We start from the raw sequence: 16,698 nt of genomic DNA, 5'->3' as shown, positions 1-16,698 counted from the left end.
CTATACTGATGCCACAAAACAACACACAAGACAGTGAGAATAAACCTGATTCTGATTATCTGGAAAAAGTAATGGATATAGTTTAAGTTACTTTTCCATTATACATGGCCCAAGGTAGAGCCCTCATGTAAAGTCAAGGGGGAGAAAAACACCCTTGTATATGGATGATATTTGTGCAAGGCGTATTTGGTAAATATGACTAACCATTAAAGTTTGGTGTAGAAAAATACTAGATGTTATTTTGGTACAGAAGGAAATAGATCTGACTTTTCAACAGGAAGCCACTAGAGAAGAAGGAAGAAGTTTAATGAATAATTTAGAGGGTCTTTGATGGAAATTGTGAAATATGGAACACGCTGCAGGAAAAGGAGTACAACAAAATGATAACAAGTGAATGTTTGGTCAAAGGTTTCCTTATCTTAATGTTTGGGTAGGTAGTTTTTTGACAACGGTTATAAAGGAGAAGTTAAAATCTAAATTGCTGATAAGGTGAGTAGTCCAGCTTTTGTACAGAAAATCACGAAAAAGAATAATGTGTTACTGCTACAGTGTGTCAACTAAATAATGCACAGTAGAACAGCTATATGCAGCATGTTGCATAACAATAATGGACTGATAAGCATTGGTCAACAACAGATTAATGACATGATTAGGGTTACGTGCACTGAAAGTCATTCTTTATAGTTGTACGCAGACTTTTTAATGTGATATCAGCTCGCAAACTTTCTATGCATCTGAGGAATGAACAATGTGCTTGGTATATTTCAAAATAGTGTTTCATGTGACTGGTGTTTACCTGATTTATGATGTGCTTCACAATTAATGTTGAGCTTAAAATAACTTACTTTGTCATAAGGATAATGAAAAGCTGGAATGGAATTTCTCTGTGGTTTAGTTGACGTATGAGAATTGCTATATAAACCTCCAGATATTGAGATCTACCATTCGAAGTTTCAACATTATTAGAGAAGAATTTACTTTTATTTTTAATAGTTCTCTTGAGAGTTTTTTGAAATATGACCTCTCCAATCCTGCAGTTATTTTTTCTGTTTATTGGAAAAGTGTTTACTTCTATTCTTGAGCCTCCTGTTCAGAGTACGTTGGAATTTGACTGCAGATTTTTTTGTCCATTTATCCATATGATCAATTTTAAAAGTGTTGGATGGAGGCTAAAGAAGCAGCATTTTTATGACTGCATCACAGTGATTTCTTGAATGATAAAGCATTTTGAACGAGTGCTCACATTTCAGAATACAGTCGGCCCTCCCGAATTGTGAGGGATTGGTTCCGGGACCCCTCGCGGATGCTCAAGTTCCTTATTCAACCTGTCTCAGACCCAGCGGAACCCCAGACCTTATTTAACCTATCTCAGTGCAGTGGACATTAGGATCCGGTGGCAAAGCTCTGAATCCGCAGTGTTTCTGTTCACGAAAATAATCACAATCACGACTGAAAATAAAGTGGAAATAATAAAGCGATCGGAAAGAGGTGAAATGTCATTGGAAAAGCATTAGGCTATGTCGGTCAATGATCGGAACAATTTTAAAGGATAAAGTGAGAAAGGCCCTGCCCCGATGGAAGCTACAATTATTACTAAGCAATGCAGTGGTTTAATTATTGGGTTTTGGGTTTTTGGATTTTTGATCCTCCACATCAACCCGGCACGGTGGAGAGCACACTCAGGAGCGATCTGTCACTGGATCGAACTCAGGAACTTCCGTTCCCGAGCCCAGCGCGGAAACATACATTCTTAAGCATTTTATATGCATAGAAAGGTAAAATATATACTATATACTAAGACAAATGTTTGATTGACGCTAAGTAATACCGAATGTACCTGTTCCGACTTACTTAGTAAGAGAACTTACGAATTTTTCCAACCCGATCCAAGATAACCCACGCACATCCTCCCGTATACTTTAAATCATCTCTAGATTACTTATAATACCTAATACAATGTAAATGCTATGTAAAATAGTTGTTATACTGCATTGTCTAGGGAATAATAACAAGAAAAAAAAGTCTGTACATGCTCGAACAACAAGGGCTGGAAGAGCACTTCTGGGTTTTCGCGACTCGTGGTTGGTTGAATTCGCGGATAAGGAGGGCCGACTGTATAGCTCTTTAAATTCGTCTCATGCCATATTCCATTAAGGTCTCCTGTAAGGACATGTTTGAAGAATTTATTGTCTAATAATATGCATATTGACATTACTCACTTACTAATATTTGTAAATCGTGTAGCCTGGTTTAAAAGTAAAAAAAATCACTTTGAAAACCCGCAAACGCAGTACCTTCGAAACTGATCTCTGCCCCAATCCCAGCCTCATCATCAAACCCACATATGGGGGGTGGGGTTATGCTGAGGCCAGGTGGCAACTCTCAGACACTTCCTGATACTTGCGTCTTGAAGAGAACACCACATGGGCCATTAGATGATTGTCTCCTGCATCATCACCAACCTCATCAACTCTGGAGATCTCCCATCTACTGCCACCAACCTTGCAGTTTCCTTACCACACACTGCTTGTTTCTACGTCTTACCCAAGATCTACAAACCTGACTGTTCGGGTAGGCCCATTGTTTTTGCCTGCTCCTGCCCCACTGAACTTGTGTCTGCATACCTGCGCTATATTTTAACCCCTTTGGCTCAGTCCCTTCCCACCTACATCTGCAACACTTCACATACTCTGGATCTCCTCACCAACATTAAGATCCCTGGTAACACACAGTCCTGATGAAGGGTCTCGGCCCAAAACATTGACTCTTTATTCCATTCCATAAATGCTGCCTGACCTGCTGAATACCTCCAGCATTTTGTGCATGTTACTCTGGATGTCCAGTATCTTCAGAATCATTTACGTTTTAGTTCCCTGGCCTTGCTCATTTTCACTGTGGCTATTGAGACCCTATACACTTCTATCCGCCATCAAGAAGGGCTTAAAGCTCTCTGCTTCCTTCTAGACAACAGACCTAACTCGTTCCCCTCCACCACCACCCTCCTACATCTGGCAGAACTGGTCCTCACACTCAACAATTTCTCTTTCAGTTCCTCTTACTTTCTCCAAATGCAAGCTGTAGCCATAGGCACCTGCATGGGCCCCAGCTAAGCCTACCTTTTTGTTGCCTATGTGAAACAGTCCATTTTCAAAATCTTCACTGGAAATTAATGCTTTCTGTGCTGCATTGACGACTGCATTGGTGCTGCTTTATGCTGAGCTCATCAATTTCATCCAACTTACACCTTGCCCTTAAATCCACTTGGTCCATTTCTAACCTCCTCTCTCCCTTCTCGTGATCTGTCTGTGTCCATCTCTGGAGTCAGACGGTTTACTGATATACAGACAGACAGACATACTTTATTGATCCCGAGGGAAATTGGGTTTTGTTACAGTCGCACCAACCAGGAATAGTGTAGAAATAACAATATAAAACCATAAATAATTAAATAATGATAGGTTAATTATGCCAAGTGGAAATAAGTCCAGGACCAGCCTATTGGTTCAGGGTGTCTGACACTCTGAGGGAGGAGTTGTAAAGTTTGATGGCCACAGGCAGGAATGACTTCCTATGATGCTCAGTGTTGCATCTCGGTGGAATGAGTCTCTGGCTGAATGTACTCCTGTGCCTAACCAGTACATTATGGAATTGATGGGAAACATTGTCCACGATGGCATGCAACGTGGACAGCATCCTCTTTTCAGACACCACCGTCAGAGAGTCCAGCTCCACCCTCACAACGTCACTGGCCTTACAAATGTGTTTATTGATTCTGTTGGTGTCAGTTACCCTCAGCCTGCTGCCCCAGCACACAACAGCAAACATGATAGCACTGGCCACCACAGACTCGTAGAACATCCTCAGCATCGTCCGGCAGATGTTAAAGGACCTCAGTCTCCTCAGGAAGTAGAGACGGCTCTGACCCTTTTTGTAGACAGCCTCGGTGTTCTTTGACCAGTCCAGTTTATTGTCAATTCATATCCCCAGGTATTTGTAATCCTCCACCATGTCCACACTGACCCCTTGGATAGAAACAGGGGTCACCAGTGCCTTAGCCCTCCTCGGGTCCACCACCAGCTCCTTATTCTTTTTCACATTAAACTGCAGATGATTCTGCTCACACCATGTGACAAAGTTTCCCACTGTAGCCCTGTACTCAGCCTCATCTCCCTTGCTGATGCATCCACCTATGGCAGAGTCATCAGAAAACTTCTGAAGATGACAAGACTCTGTGCAGTAGTTGAAGTCCAAGGTGTAGATGGTGAAGAGAAAGGGAGACAGGACATCTGTCTTTTATCTTTTATAATCTGATTGACTCTCTTAGCTATCTTGACTGTACTTATTCCCACCCTGTCACCTGTTTTAAAAAAAAATGCCATTCCCTTTTCTCAGTTCCTCCATTTCCACTGTATGTGTTCCCTGGATGAAGCTTTCCTTCCCAGAAGATCAGGGATATCCTCCTCCTTCAGAGGACAGGCTTTTCCTTCCTCCACCATTGATGCTGCCCTCACCCACATTTTGTCCATTTCCCAGACACCTGCCCTCAACCAATCTTCCTGCTGCCTTAACAGGGGTCTGCGATCTTCAATGGAAACCTACCACCAAATGTATCTTTATCTCCCCCAACTCTCTGTTTTCCTCAAGGATCGCTTTTTCTGTGATACACTTCGTCTATTTGTTCCTCCCCACAGATCTCTCTTCTGGCACTTATTGCTGCAATTTACCTCTCCTCTCAACATTATTCAGGGCCCCAAACAGTCCTTCCAAAGCAACACTTTACCTCTGAGTCTGTCTAGGTCATCTACTGTGCTCCTGGTGTGGTCTCCTCTACAACAGGGAGACCTGATGTAGATTTGGGGACCGCTTTGTTGAGCACCTTCACTCCGTCTGCAAGAAACAGGATTTCCCGGTAGCCAACCATTTTAATTCCAAAAAACCCATTCCCATTCCAACATGCTGGTGCACAGACTCTACTGCCACTCTCAGGTTGGAGGAGCAACACCTCGTATTCCATATGGGTAGCCTCCAACCTGATGGCATGAACATTGATTTCTCTAACAAATGATTATTTCTCCCCCTTTTCCCCTTCTCTCTTTTATTATTCCCATTCTGGCTTCCCTCTTACCCTTTCTCTTCTCTTCAGCTGCCCAGCACCACCTTTGGTTCCCCTTCTCCTTCTCTTTTGTCCACGGTCCACACTCCTCACTTATCAGCTTCTTTCTCCTCCAACCCTTTACCTTTTGCACCAATCGCCTCTCAGTTTCTTAGTTCTTCCTCCCTCCTTCACCCACCTACCTTCCCACTCATCTGGTTCACCTATCACCTTCTAGCTTGTATTCCTTCCCCCCCTCCCCTTGCCGCCTTATTCTGGCTTTTTCCCCTTTCCTTTCCAGTCCTGATGAAGGGTCTGAGGCCCAAAATCGTGACTCTTTATTCCTTTCTCTAGATGCTGCCTGACCTGCTGAGTTCCTCCAGCATTTTACAAACAACATTACCGTGTAGCCAAGAGTTTGCATGACCCAGCATTCAGCAAATTTGTGCCATTTCTGGTGCTTCGGAATCTACTGGGAAAATTGTGCACTGATTTTTGAATCATATTTTCATTTGCTCCAGCACTGTTTTGATGGGCTGAAACTGTTCCAAATGATCAACATTATTAACATATATGCAGCATTCAAATACAGCATTTAAAAGAAACATGGATATTCTGTAAGTAAATTAGAAATCATTTTCACTAACCTTTTCCTCTGAAACCCTGTACTATATATAAAAGCTCAATACTAAAGCTTAATTATTTTTTTGTCCTTGATGAGAGCTCTGACCTAAATTCAGATTCGTATTACTTTTGCAAAAGTTAGACCTTCAGTGCTAAATGTTGGTGTTGTCATTTCCTTAGGCCTTGATCATTTTGGTGGTAGCTGTTAATCTTACCACATTTCAGTTTTCTGTAGATTGCTGAACTGAGGAGTTTGCTAAGACATACATTGAAGGGGAGAGAAGTTTCTAAAGAGATTGATATATCAGGTATAGTTATTTGTTTAGATTGCACACTTCTGTAAAGTGAAGACATTCATCTTCACAGAGAGCTTTGTGGTAAAGCCTGCCAGATGTGTCTGCCTGTGAATAGAAAGAAGATACTTCCAAAGGCATTAATTCTTTGCCTTTTCACATAATTTTCTGACTTGCTTGTCAAGAAAAGTTGATAGCAGTTTGGCAATTTAAAATATTTTGCATATTTTAACTATACTGTAACCCATTTATCAGGCCTAAGTTGTTCAAAGTTAGACTGTTCAATTGCAGTTTTTTTATATTGCCTTTTCAAATAAATTAAAGAAAACCCATAATTAAAGAAAATTAAAAGTAACGTGGAAGTTTCTTGCTTTACCTACAGAAGTAACCCAGGGATGACCTGTGTTCTCCTTCAATCACTATCATAGTCTACTATGAGAACTACTACTAGTCTACTACTAACAGTGAGAAAAAGATTCAAAGATTTGCTCAAAGCTTGTCCAAAGAGAAATATCCACTCACACCCCCCCCCCCCCCAACCCCAACTCCTGACAATCTTTCATCTGTGACAAATCTAAGCGAAGAATAAAAGTTCAGGGTACTATTGAGCTCATAGAAGCTCTGTATAAGCAGCATACTTTGTATCACCTTACCCACTATGCACACGCATGCCTCATTTGTTGAAGTCTGTGGTTCTTGCATGTGGCTGACCAGACAATTTGGATCCCACAAACCCGAGTGGAAGCAATTCTCACTCTTGCGGGATAGCCTAAAAACAGCTATTTCTGTAATGACATGTTCATTTATTCTATTTTACGTGGTATTCCAATGAAAATATTCCCTTAAGATAACTGAATATAGAATGGATTTAGTATTTTCACAAACAAGGTTTGTTTCACTTCATTCCAAATTAAAAATGTTCACCAGCACTGAGAAATTAGTGTGCTGATGTATTTTCTGGTTTTAAAGCAGAGTATTAGTTTGATTTTATTCTAATGGACCACGGAATGAATTTAAACAAAATCTAGTTCCTGCAACTGTGGTTTTGTTAAGCCAAGTGTGAATTGTTTTATCTAAAGGGATATGGATTGTCACTTGTGTACTAATTTTCTTTATGGAAATGCTGTGTCACTCCTGATTCTACATTTTCTTTTCTCCCTGTGGGAATATTATTGTTTTCATTATTTCAGTTGTAGACAAATAATAATTTATTGCAAAAGATCCAAATGACTTGCTTTTGCAACCAAGAAAATCTTACGTGAAATGCTAATTTCTGAGCTAAAACTTTTGTGCTAAATACTGTCTAAAATCATTGCTTTACAGCAGTAGTTCCAATGATTTGCTGGAAAGTAAGATGTTAATGGAAAATATTTTTTAAACATTAATATAGAATGTCTTCCCACTACAGTATCTTTAATTTATTCCATGACATATAAACAGAAAATCTTGTAGAAACCCAGCTGATCAGACAGTATCTAGAATGAGAGATTGTTGTTGGTTTCATTTCAGAGTTACTCCATCTGAATTGAGGAAGAGAAAATGAATGAATCTGGTTGACGGAGAAGGTGGGGAGGGCATCGTGGATTAAAAGGAAATTTCCATGAAATAATGCAGTCATTAATGAGCAGGTGAACTCCCTTGTCTGTGTAATGTGGTGCAACTGTTATGGTGAGGAAAAAGGAAGATAGAAATGACTGGCAGAAATGGCTAGTCTCAATAATTAAAAAAAGAAAGCATGTTACCTAAAGAATTTGGTCACTCCAATGTAGAGAATGTCTCATTGCGAATCCTTAATGCAGTGCACTAGAGTGGAAGATGTGCAAGTGGGAAGACTGTTTGGGTCCCTTGATGTTGGGAAGGGATGGGGTAAATGGATGAGTATTGCTTCTCCTGAAGTTGTATAGGAAAATGTCGTATGAGGGGAGTGCTAGGCAGGGATGAAAGAGCTTACAAGGGAGTTGTGAGGGAGTGATGCCTTTGTGCTGGAAAGGAAGGGGAGGAGTAAGCATGCCTAGCGGTAGAATCTTGTCAGAGCTGGTGAAATTTGCAAAGTTTGATCCCTGGAATGAGGCAACAAGTGGGATGGAAAGTGAGGATAACCAGTGGTATCTGTTCTTGCTCTATACAGAAGGAGAAGGAGTTAGACCAAAGGTGTAAAAAATTCTGCTGTATGCACTTTCCCATGCAACCACAGTCATTTACAATGCCTGTCATTTCATCTCTTCCCTTTCATGGGCCAGGCACTATGTAAGAAATTATTCATTCTTTCCTGGTAAAATAGTGATTCACCTGCACCGCTTTTATACCATATTACTGCATTTCATTTCACAATGTGGCTTCTCCTATTTTGCAGAAACATGGCATGGATTGGGTGATTTGCTTTGTGGGGTACCTGTGCTCAGTTCACTGAATAAGTCCTGGGTTTGCAGTTCTCTGCCAATTTAGTGCCCCATTTCAGTCCCACTCTGACCTCTCTGTAGCCTCCTGTATTCTTACAGAAGGCCCAATACAAACTCGAGGAACAACACCTTTTGGGAACACTGCAACTTGCAAGATTCTATTGAAAATTCCAGCTTCAGATGACTTGGTCTCTTTCTTTATATCAGGATTGGCCATTTTTGGTTGCCGCATCCCACTCTTTCTTCAATTTGTTTTTTTTTGCTTCCAGGACTAACTTTTCTTTTTCATTTCTGATGAAAGGTTTACAACTTGTAATGTCAATTATTTCTCTCTCTGTATTTTCAGCCCGACCTACAGGGTTTATCTAGCATATTCTGTATTGTTTCAGATTTCCACCATCTGTAGTTATTAAATTTTCAGATATTTTTCTTTGATGTCTTTTTATTATTATTGCATAGTTTCTGTCATGAGCATGATGCAAGTACATAGTGCTGTAAGAGTTAAAATTAAATTGATTAACAAAGTACATATACGTCACCATATACAGCCCTGTGATTCATTTTCTTGTGGGCATGCTTAATAAATCCGTAATAGAATAATAACCATAATAGAATCAATGAATGAGCATACCAGCTTGGGTAGTCAACCAATGTACAAAAGACACCAAACTATGCAAATACAAAAAGAAAGAAATAATAAATAAATAGGCAATAAATATCGAGAACATGAGATGAAAAGTCCTTGAAAGTGAGTTCATAGATTGTGCAAACCTTTCAATGAATACTCAGTGAACACTCCAGCCAGTTGATCAGCACAGGTTTTTAGTACTTGGTCAATACCCTGTCTGGGCCAAATGCTTTTTGTGGGTTCATCCTCCTGAAGGCTACTCGTACTTTGGCCTCAGAGACTGAAATTACATGATCATCCCGTGGGGGGGGGGGGGGGGGGGAGGTTGGAGGATTTTGTGTGGTTGCACCATATTTTGATGGTCAAAGCAAGCACAGAAGGCATTGAGCTCATCTAGAGGTGACATCCTGTTGTTGCCTATGTTGCTTGATTTTACTTGGTAAGAGGTGATAGTAAATTCAAACTCTGCCACAACTGTTGAGCGTCCTTCACTGATTCAAGTTTAGTCCAGAATTGCCACTTCGCCCATGAGTTGGCATTCCAGAGGTCGTATCTGGACTTCTTGTAACATTCTTGGTCACCAGACTTGAATGCCCCTGATCTGGCCTTCAATAGATTGCATATCTCATGGTGTATCTAGGGCTTCTGGTTGGGGAAGACTGAATGATTTTGTGGGGACACACTCGTCTACAGCTGTTTTTATTAAGTCCATGACGGCCATGGTATATTCACTCAAATCCACAGATTGGTCCTTAAACATGGCACAGCCCACTGACTTGAAGCAATCCCTTAACTGCTCCTCTGCCTCCCGTGATCCTGTTTTAATAGCTGCTCTTAATTTCAACTTTGACAAACATATACCATAAATTGTTAATCTGAAATTTGGCTTAGTTTAAGAACTATTTTCTATCTCATCATTGATCATGTGGTTGAGTATGAACAGTGATGCATCAGCAGAATTAACTGTAGAATACACAAACTGGTAAAAATAGTAGATAGGCACTTAGTTGCTTCTTCATGTAATGTAATAGCAATTTCAGTTTTTTTTAGTTGCATTTTCATTTTTATTTGCACTTACTATTAGTTTAAAAAGTATTACTTACCAGACAACAATAGAGTGAACTTGTACAAAAGAGCTTAGTTTTTACATTTTATTTTAACTCTTTTGCATCCTCTTATGGAAACAATTTTAAAGTGTTTTATCTGCTGTGAAATACTCTTAATTTTTAATGAGTTTGCAATGGCATAGCATGAACCAGGACATGTACAATAATTATTTAAAGTACTATTTTATTATGCTGCTGTTTTGTTTAAATTAATGTAATTTTCTTTCATGATGGAGGATTTTGCGAGCCTCTTTAGCTTATGACCAATTCATAATGAGAATGGTAGGACTATATTTTAGGATTATGATATGTTAATGGAAATATTTCTTCAACTGTAGTAATTTGTTTTGGGGTTGATTTCTTTCTAAAAGATATTCACAAGATCATACACATTTTAATAAAACTGGCACAAGCTGTAATGTTATTTTACTGAAGAAAATTGTTAATTGCTCTGAAAATACGAAGTAAAATCTCCTTTTTAAATTTTACATTTTTTATTTGTATCTTGAGGTGGTGCCACAGGATAGATACAAGACATTTGCAATCCTTCTTACAAGATTATGAATGTTGGTGATGTATTAAAATCAGAGTTCATTATGTTTTAAAACCATTTACTGTGAAGATGAACTTTGTGGGCTAGTGTGTGGAAATTTTTAAATGATCTATTTTCACTTGGGTGCTGAAGAGGGGCCTCGGCCTGAAACATCGACTGTTTATTCTTTTCCATAGATGCTGCCTGATCTGTTGAGTTCCTCTAGCACTTTGTGTGTGTTATTTTCAGTTTTGTTTCTTTGTTGGGTTTATGCTGAGCATAATGAGGTAGTCTTTCTGTTAAGGGAATAACTGAGTTTGTGCTGTGGAAGTACATGACTAATACCATAGTAATGAATTTTTCTTTGCCAGTTCTTGCACTCTTAAGTTTACATCTTATTAAATGCTGATTTATTTTCGTGTCTGGCTTTTTGTTTATTAGTATGTGCCTCAGATTGTACAATATAAAGTTCAATAATTATATTTAAATAGAAAACGGTTTTCTCATTCCTTTTGGCCTCCTTTCCTCCTTCATTGTCTGTTGGTTTTCTATTGCACATACTTGCTAGTCCTTCAGTTCAATTTTTTTCCCCTGCTCTTAGGCATGCTAATTTTGTCAGACATGCTGATGGTGTGCTTTTTCCTCTGTGGGCTATGCTACTGATGGTTCTATCAGATTCTGGCATTTATGTTTTGCATGTGTTTCTCCCTGGGCTTATTTTTCTAGTATTTACTCTTTGTGGAAATTTGCACTCTGCTCATTTGTCAGCAAATGTCAGCAAATAATGAGCCAAAACAAAAGTCATCATCAATAGGTAATCTTTTAGTGGTTAACTTCCCATGTGCTGTACTGAGTAATGGTGTTGAACAAATGTATTGTTCAAGTTGTTCAACTATCTGAGCATTGAGTTTAATACTTTATTTTAGAAAAAGAACTATTTTCTTGCTTTTATGCAAGTAGAAGAGTGAAAACTGAAGATAGTAGATAATTAGTGGTGGTTTAAAGAAACTGTTTCTAACCAATTAGATTTTAATATTTTAGTTTTAGACATCAGTTTCTTCATAAGCTAATAATTCAAAGAAATAATCGCATTCAACTCTGCACAGTCTTGTCATTGATATTTTTGTGTACATTTTAGTATTTAGCTAGGAGAATGTCATTGTAAGTTATTGGCAGGTAGGTGGCTGCTTAAGGACCGAAGGAATTACTGTATGATTGATTGGGAGCTCCATCAATTTTCTGTTTTACTATACCATTGAAATGATTTTGTAATAGGCATAAATGACATCCTGTGTCACATAATTCCTTATTTTCTTAACCTAACTACATGTTTTGATGTGATGGATCACATTCTCCATTGTCAGCTAATGCTGCCAAGATCTAGGAATGGCTTCCTTGTCCTTGTACGTTATGGACTGCAAACTACCTTAGTTATTTCCTCCTGATGTGCAGCTAGCTCTCTGATAGAGAATTACCTAAAGTATTCAAAGCAGAAACAGGCTATTTGGTTCAACTAGTCCAACCAAGTACTTTATGCTGTATTTGAATAATCTTATCTTTTCTTGTTTATCAACATGTCTTCTTTCTTATTCAAGCACAGATCTAACTTGATTAGATCTGTACTATTTTCATTAATTGCTCCCATTGTAAGAAATTACATTAGAGATTAGGGAATTACTCTGAATTCCATATTCTATTAATGGCCTCTTTCTCCGACTCTTCCCCAACCCATTCTCACTACTTAGTCATCCTCTTTAGTATAGCTTTTTCCAAAATGTAAGAGTTTTATTAAATTGCCTGTTATCCTGTCTTTTCAAGAGGAGAGAGCGCCAGCATTTTTTTTCTTTCCTGATCATTTGCACTTCACCGAGTGACAGATGATTTCATTCTGATATTAAGGTTTCATTCTGCTTTCATTCTGATATTATAGAATGGGCTTTTAGACCATAAAACCTAGGAGCAGAATTAGGCCCTTTGGCCCATTGAGTCTACTCTGCAATTTCATTATGGCTGATCTATTTCCCTCTCAACTCCTTTCTTTTGCCTTCTCCCTGTAACCTTTCACACCCTGATTAATCAAGAATGTGGCAACATCCGCTTTAAATACACCCAATGACTTGGTCTCTGCAGCTGCCTGTGGCAATAAATTGCACAGATTCACCTGGGGCTAAAGAAATTCCTCCTCATCTCTGTGTCCCTCTATTCTGAGCTTGTGCCCTCTGATCCTAGACACTCGCACTATAGAAAACAGACTTTCCACATCCACTCTATCTGGGTTTTTCATCATTTGATAGGTTTCAATGAGACCCTTTTTATTCCATGTACTTTTTTATGTATCTATTTTCCATTGTACCACTCCTTAATCTAGCTCTATCACCAAACATTCTGGTTATCTGCCTGAATGTTGCACATGGTAGCTGTGTGTCAAATATTATTTGAAAGATCGGAATAGAAAGAGAAACATTTGATTGCTTGAGCTTGCTTCAGCATTCCAAAAGAATTGGCTTGTCTTTTTTATCAAAGTGCTTTGTTCCTGCACAAATCACAGATCCCTTGTTTGTGTTAATACCTAAAATCTCTGTATTGAATACATTCAGCTACTGAACCTCTACTGTGTTATGTAGGTAGTGAACTCCAAAGATATGCCATTCTGAATGTGAGAACATTTTTTTTATTTCTGTGCAGAATCACCTAATTTCTAATTTTGTATCCATGACCTTTTTGATTCTAGGCATCTGAACAGGGGAAGTGTCAACCATAACCCACCAAATGTCATAAGAGTTTTCTACATTTCTGTGAAATGGCCTAAATTTTTAACTCAAGTAGGCACACGTGACTAATTTGTTTTATCTCTTGTCAAATGACAAAGCCACTATCCCAAAGATGAATTTGATGAACCTACAGCACACTCTATTGCAAGTATAGGTACAATTGTGAAATGATTTTAATCCTTTAAATGTAATCAAATATTCTATACAGTTGGAAATTATTGTTGCCTAAGTTCAAATTTTGAAAGCTTAGACATAACATAGATTATTACATGACCTTAAGTGACACGATGGAACTAAATGAACACCTAGCCATTACTCTTGGATGTTTCTTAATCTAATTTCTTTAGCTGTGGAGCAACATTTTGATAAGTAGATATTTAATAATCAGAGTGACGAGGAAGCTCTGGTGTGGGAGAGTTTGTTACCAAAAAAGCAGCGCAGCAGACTTCTAACACTGTAAATCGGCGATTTGCTTGTTTTTGTTGGTCTCCCCTCTCGCTGAGAAAGGGTGACATCTCTGTCCCTTTATTAAGGAGAGAGAGAGAGAGTCCGTGGAATGTTGGATTGTCGGGTGAATGATTAGTTTTTGTTGTACTGGAGATCATGGTCTTGGGGGCTTTGCCATTGCTTGCTTGGTAGGTGGAGGGTGCTGGTGCTTTTTTTTAGCTGCTGTAAGTGGGGGAGGGAGGGATCGTGGCTTTGCTGCTGCTTGTGCTTGGGAGAGACTTTTTAAATGTCATTCATTATTTGGGGCACTACTGTTTTTGTGGATGTCTGAAGAACAAGAATTTCAAGTTTTATATTGTATACTATCTCTGATCTTGAATGGAACTATTGAACTATTAAAGTTGTACTTCAGTGGTATATTTAAGAATTGAACATTTGGATAATTTTTAATGAGAATCTATGAAATAAGGAAATGAAATGCTTCATGGAATGTCGAAACTTTTCTGTTGTAACGTTTCTATTACTTTTGATGATTTTTCTAACTCTAGCGTGAAAGAGGATCCCAATTGTCAATAAGATCTTGGTTAGATCTTTAGCTGCTATATTTTTTCTCGATAATTTAAATTTTTGCTTGGTTTTTATGCTGCGTAAATTTTGCGTGTGTGCAAACCCATTTGTACTCCTGCTGTGGGGCTTCCATTAGGGATACTCCCAATGGAAGGATTAAAACCCATTATTTTGCGGAGTTGAGGATCTTCATACAATAAGAGAAATTGCAAGTATTGTGTTCTCAGTCAGACTAAGTGTTTTCTGTGATGGAATTGTGCTGAATAATGTGTTTGAGTCACTTCAGACTAGAGATGGGTGGAATTTCTATAGCGTGTACAGATCTGTGGTTAGAACTATTCCAGTACAACAACTTTTGGTTGTTATAGCTACCAGCCACTGTAAAAGCACCACCTTAAATCAGTGACGAGATTAGATGTAATACTATTGTGGCACCTGTACACTTCACTTTCCAATCATGTTAATAACTTGCAAGTGCCATTAATTTATTGTTTACTTTCCTTTTTTCAGCCTGAAATACCCAGCTTGTGACTGAGGGGGGATAAATGGCGTCTAAAATGACAGATGCTATAGTATGGTATCAAAAGAAGGTAGGTTGTATTGGTTAACTTAACTTCTGAGCTCTATGTTAGCGTATTTGTATCGTAGATTAAAAGAAGTAATACAGGGGCAAGTCTGCATTTCAGACTACTGTTGCTTGTTTAACTTTTTCAATAAATGGAAAATGAATAGAGTTAAAGAGATCAAATTTCATTAGGTTTTCATGTCTCTGTTTCATTTTTCTGTTTTATGTTGTTACGAAAACCCCGTAACCAGGTAACTTACCAGCAAAGATAGATGGATCAGCTGAGTCTGATGCTACCATTTTCAAACGTTTTATTCAAAAAGGGGCACAAACGTAAGGTTAATACAAACATTCAGATCATATACGTCGTCAATACTCAATCTAAAACACCGGTGTAATAATAATTAATCAGAAATAAGCTCTATAGTTATCTAGGGGTAATACTGAGTCCAATTGAATATTAAAGTCACTTAGAAATCTGCAGTCTTTTCCGTTTGGGAACTGCTGGCATTTCACGTGTTGGAGAGAGAGAGGACTGGTGAAAGAAAGAACACTTGCCCGTTGTCTTTGCGAAACAATTCCCTGGGATCAGTTGTTAGCTAAAAGCGATTTTCCTTTGGCTTCAGCCACAGATTCCCGATCCGGAATCTGACGCACGTGGCCTCCTAAAAAAAAATGGCTTCCCGCTCCCACGGGAATCGGTATCATGCTTCCTTGGTGTCTCCTTGGTGCGTCTGAGGGTCCTCCCCTCAGACCCGCCTTTATACTTCTTCACGGGATCGCAGGTGTCAATCAAGTTGCAGGTAATGCGATCTCTCTCTCAACCAGCCCACTTTGCCCGAGGACTTTTCAGGTGGTCTCCATGAGACAATAGTCAAAGTCACTTTTTATTCTGCTTCTTGGGAGAACGTGGTCTTTCGCACGTCTCTCTCTCTTGGGTCAGTTGACCCCCCTTAACTAGAGTTCTTGCGATTTTCACAAAGGAGGGGGCCAACGGCATAACACCTCCCCCCATAATGGGTTTTTAACCAGCGGTTAAAACCAGGTTGACACAGGAATTTATTTTTTTTTTGAATCTACATACTACACAAGCTTTTCTCTTCACAGAGTACTACTGTTATACATTCAAGTCAGTATCTAAACAGGTAACAAGTACAGTGCCCCTTTTCTTTAATACCTTAACCTCATGTGCCATACTAACGCCTGGTAGCATCAAACTTCAGCTCAATAACCACCTTATTTATTTGCTTTCTTCAGCAACATAACTAAGGAGGAGTGATCTTAGCTTACATACATCTACAAAGGTTCCTGCAAAAGACAAATTTTTATGTTACTTTCAAACTTAACAGTCAATCTTCCATGGGGTTGTCTATTATTCACATACTTTGTCGAAATCCCTTAAAACCAGATCCTGTTATTTAAAATGGCATCCCGTCAACCCTCGCCCCGTTTCCAGTTAAGCTTGTGCACCAGTGTGGAATAGGCTTTCGCCTGCTCCTTTCATATGAGTTATTTTATCAACAATGTGTTCCAAACTTAGACCATTTTCCGATTTTTCCACACAATTCTTTAATTTTAAGCAAGTTGTTGGTTTTATCTTCAGGACCCTGCATGTTATTAGCTTTCAGTTTAAACTCTTGGTCCAAACAGCATTTCAAATTCTGCCTTTTCACA

General features: G+C 38.9%; 1 protein-coding gene across 3 annotated transcripts in view; it reads left to right on the top strand.

The window, feature by feature from the left end:
• LOC140738783 (protein PHTF2-like) overlaps positions 1 to 16,698 on the top strand; it is a 94,578-nt gene that overhangs the window by 12,982 nt on the left and 64,898 nt on the right. For 2 of the 3 annotated variants that reach the window (XM_073066611.1, XM_073066610.1), the window contains exon 2: positions 14,970 to 15,049. In XM_073066611.1, coding sequence (XP_072922712.1) covers positions 15,005 to 15,049 — 45 coding nt within the window. In that variant the 5' untranslated portion in view covers positions 14,970 to 15,004. Of the gene's footprint in view, positions 1 to 7,619; positions 7,638 to 14,969; positions 15,050 to 16,698 lie in introns of those variants that run through there. The other variant, XM_073066612.1, reaches the window with a different exon arrangement.

The sequence above is a fragment of the Hemitrygon akajei genome, chromosome 14 (assembly GCF_048418815.1).
Source record: "Hemitrygon akajei chromosome 14, sHemAka1.3, whole genome shotgun sequence".
Classification (NCBI taxonomy): Eukaryota; Metazoa; Chordata; class Chondrichthyes; order Myliobatiformes; family Dasyatidae; genus Hemitrygon; species Hemitrygon akajei.
Note: the sequence above shows the minus strand (reverse complement) of the source record. Positions and strands in the feature narration are given on the sequence as shown.